Source organism: Teleopsis dalmanni, chromosome 2 (assembly GCF_002237135.1).
Source record: "Teleopsis dalmanni isolate 2A chromosome 2, ASM223713v2, whole genome shotgun sequence".
Taxonomy (NCBI): domain Eukaryota; kingdom Metazoa; phylum Arthropoda; class Insecta; order Diptera; family Diopsidae; genus Teleopsis; species Teleopsis dalmanni.
The window spans coordinates 245,432,409-245,436,367 of record NC_051847.1 but is presented as its reverse complement, the minus strand read 5'-3'; the positions used below and the strand labels follow the sequence as shown (position 1 = coordinate 245,436,367).

The 3,959-nt window shown below is 27.1% G+C and overlaps 1 protein-coding gene across 1 annotated transcript; it reads left to right on the top strand.

The window, feature by feature from the left end:
• The first annotated feature begins 457 nt into the window (after positions 1-457).
• LOC119677284 lies at positions 458-3,056 on the top strand. Its single transcript, XM_038088556.1, has 8 exons — positions 458-685; positions 778-825; positions 887-1,218; positions 1,272-1,385; positions 1,443-1,496; positions 1,611-1,807; positions 1,867-2,368; positions 2,971-3,056. Exons 1-8 carry the CDS (start codon positions 567-569, stop codon positions 3,054-3,056), a joined length of 1,452 nt encoding a protein of 483 aa, XP_037944484.1. The 5' UTR covers positions 458-566.
• The last annotated feature ends 903 nt before the right edge of the window (positions 3,057-3,959 follow it).

The window sequence follows — 3,959 nt, the reverse complement described above, 5'->3', positions numbered from 1 at the left end:
TCGATTTCTTCGATACAAAAGTCATACTTCTCAATTTAGTAATAGACCAATTGATAATAGTAACGTTACAATTAGAAAATGATATTATATTCATTAAAACCAAAAAGAATGCTAAGTATATATTAAAGAAGTTGACTGTTCAAAAAAAAAAAAAAATTATTAAAGTTTCACAACGTTTATGTTAAGTATTTATAAAATCAAACTATATACATGTTTGTTACCACATGGCCACTTCCACTTAAACTTCATTAAAAATTATATTTTATGTTATAAAATATCTGGAATATCTAGAGATGATACTGTTAAAGAAATGATCTATCTCTAATCCCTCTTCGATACGCCACTGCCTTGTAATTTGAAATCATTATTCAATCAGATCTGTTGAAATTAAAAAATCTATATTAAAATGAGAAATAACGAAACCAAACAAAACAAAAAAACAGTTAAATAGTCAGTTAACAGTTAAATAGGAAATTCATAAATAATAACACTAAATTGTTGAATACAGGCGAAATTAAAATTCATAAATAATAACACTAAATTGTTGAATACAGGCGGAATTAAAAATGCCCTTCAAAAAAGGAAAAAATGTTAAACAAACAAAAATTACTGATACGATGGGAATTAAGACCAAAAAAGCACAGGCTAGTCCTAAACTAAAGCAGGATATAAATTTGCAAGAAAAGTAAGTTAAAGTGAATTAATAATAAGTAGAATATTAAGTAGAGAAATGATTGATTATTTAGCCATTAAAAAATTTATGTATGTGCATTATAGCGTTACCGATAAAAAGATATTAGAAGAAAAGATCCTGGGACTAAAGAGGTATTTAAGTTATTTAAATAAATAAATTATTTTATTAAAACGGAATTTTTTATAAATATAGTATTATATCAAATTTTGATGCTAACAACAAAGAAACAAATGAAAAAGTGCGCAACCTTCCAGTCAGTTTTGAAACGTTTAAAAGGTTAACTTTTCACAATGATGTTATTGCTAACATTTGCCAAAGCATAAAGGAGTTGGAGTATGAGTTGCCAATTTCAAATATATCAAAAGAAGAATTATTTGATAATAATAAATTACTTCGGAGTTACTACAAAACATTTTACATGCAAACGGTTATTCGGACAATATTTCCATTGAAAATAAAACCATGTCCAGGACGTTTTAAGGACGATATTTTGAAATATCCAGAAATTACGTCAGATCATGAAGGTAAATAAAAATATTTTGTCACAAACCTTACTATTAAGTAATATTTATTTTAGAGCCTACAGTAAGTAATAGAGATGTTATAAATGCTAATACGAAGGAACATTTAAATAAGAAAACAAAATTAGGAAACAGCAAAAAAGGTAAAAATATGGAAAAATGTTCATTAGGTGAGTTCTACTTGATTAATTGTATTACTTAGTACTAAAAAATCTAAAATTTTCCAGCATTAGAAATTAAGGCAGCGAAAGATGTAACGGTAGTGGAACGAATTGATCATGGTAAGAAGAATAAATATTCTTTTTGTGATTTACCTTATTTAACTGATAAAATTGATTGTATTAAATTTTATTTATTTTCAAAACATTTATATTTTTTATTATTACAAATTTAAGCTGTTGCAGATAATGCTGTCGAGAAATCTATGATACATCAACAACCACATAAAAGACAGTCGGGAATAGAAATAATATCAATAGAAATGATTGTGCCACCAAATATTGAAAATGAAATAACATTGGATGAACAATCGCCAGTCATACCTGAAGAAAACATGGAAATATTCAATAAGTTGTTCGATCCAATTCCTTTGGTAATTGAAATGAACTTATAATGAATAAATTTATATAATTTTACTAATTCTTTTTTTAGAAATGTACTTTATCCTATGTACTTCGCTTTTCTTTTGGTCCAAAACAATCTGTTCTGCGCACATTGATGCATATATCGTTCGAAGATTTCTGCAAGTTCACAAATATTTATCAATTGTCTAATATTTATAATGATAAACTAAAACTATTCAAAATTTATGAATCCACGATTAAAAAAGAAATATGGCCGTTTAATTTATATATGCGCATAAGTGATATTTTCCTTTATTTACTGTTAAATGATGTAAAGCTTGATTTAAGTGATTTACAACATATATCACCAAAGTTTTTACATTGGAGTGATCTTGCAGTGAATACTAATTTTAATGAAATTGTACAAGATTATTTTAATATGAATGGAAAGCGCATTGATGGCGATGAACAGCTACAAATTTCTCGTGAAAGTTTTTATACTCGTTGCTGGAATGACGACGGTTGGATATGGAAAATACCCAAAATAACTAATAATTCGATCCAAGAGATGTTAATTAAAGTTACTAAAGGCAAGTGATTAAAAGTTAAAAATTTATTACTAATGCGGGATTATTCAGAATTTCGTTATTTATTTTTATAGCTTTTTAATATGGCATAAGTATTTGAATAATATGTTCTCTATTTTGGTTCAATATCATTTTGCTCTGTTTGTAGCAGTAGCATAATTTTAGAATTTAATACTTCTATGTTTTCTTGCTCTAATACATTTAATTCTACCTATAAATGCTTTTCGTGAGTTGCCAATTTAATTAATTATAGTTAGCCTATAATGTTCGTTTGATATTCTATATAGCCTTTTTTTCATACACAATGAGTATTAGCTTCAAAATTTAACCTTTTTCTTGAGAATTAAATTAAATATAATTAAAAACACAATTGTAAATTAACCTTGTGATGATGTTAAGAATTAAGAATCGGTATTTTATGCCGCAGAGCTTTCTGTTGTCTTAGTTTCAATGCGGCTTAAGCGTGAAATTAAATGCGAAAAAAAAAAATTTCAAATCCTCCTTAAAAATAAAACGAAATTACTTTTCGAGCCTAGTATATTTTTCCAAGTATTGTTTTCAATGCATAATCAAGACTTCAATTATATGTATACTTAAACCATTAGCATTATCTGATGAAGATGCAGAACAGTTGACTGTTGAGAAGAAAAATGTAAAGGGCTCATATATATCACTGAAAAAGTGTAAGTAAGATATATGTATATAAATATCTCTTATAAAAACATTCTTTTTGGTTTTAATCAAAGTCTAAATATATTTGTTACTTAAGCTTAAACAAAAGCAATCAATATAGTTTTTAGTAGATATTTACACTAAAGGTTTTCAGATTGAACTCACTTTTTCTTTATTCATATGTTTTTTGTAAAACTATCACTTTACCAGTATTGTCAAAAGAGTAAAGGTTATGCACACAGTACCTCTTTTAGAAACCGATTCAATTCATTAACTTTTTAAACAGGAGATAAGAAAGTAACTGAATAACTGGGTAAGGTAACACAAACTTACAACTGAACAATCACACTGACATTAACATGGCAATCAAATATTTATAAATCAGTGTTATACATTCTTTCACAACTAAAACAAAAGACAGATGGTAAACTATTACAACCTGTACATTAACGATAATCAACTCGAGCTCTCCTAACAGAAAACTTACTAAGACTCTCCTTTAAAATGATTAACAAAGTATAATTACATTTAGTGCATTAACAAGTCATTCTCTCTTAAAAGCACACGTAGATGAGTTGGAATGAGGACGGTAATTGCAGAAAAAGCAACATACCTGGATTAAACTTTATGCTGCAATCTAGAGCAATGTTTTTCAACTCAAACCGGCCGGTAAAATATTCATTCCAATTTGCAATCTTCAGTACTTATATATTCGCAAAAAATAAGACCAAAATACAATATTTCACGAACCGGTATTTAAGAAACTCTGATCCAAAAACTTTGCCACAATCCTTGTATTCATAGTTTAATCAAAACATTTATGCTAACCATACAGAAAATCAGGAAGACCTCACGATAGTGACGAAACAATTTATTTTTATTTTATATACCATAAATTACTACTGCGATAAATAACTGATTT

Coding starts and splice junctions, on each gene's coding strand:
- LOC119677284 (XM_038088556.1), top strand. CDS start 567: ATGCCCTTCAAAAAAGGAAAAAATGTTAAACAAACAAAAATTACTGAT. Junction 826..886: donor AAGATCCTGGGACTAAAGAG/GTATTTAAGTTA, acceptor TTATAAATATAG/TATTATATCAAATTTTGATG. Junction 1,219..1,271: donor AATTACGTCAGATCATGAAG/GTAAATAAAAAT, acceptor TATTTATTTTAG/AGCCTACAGTAAGTAATAGA.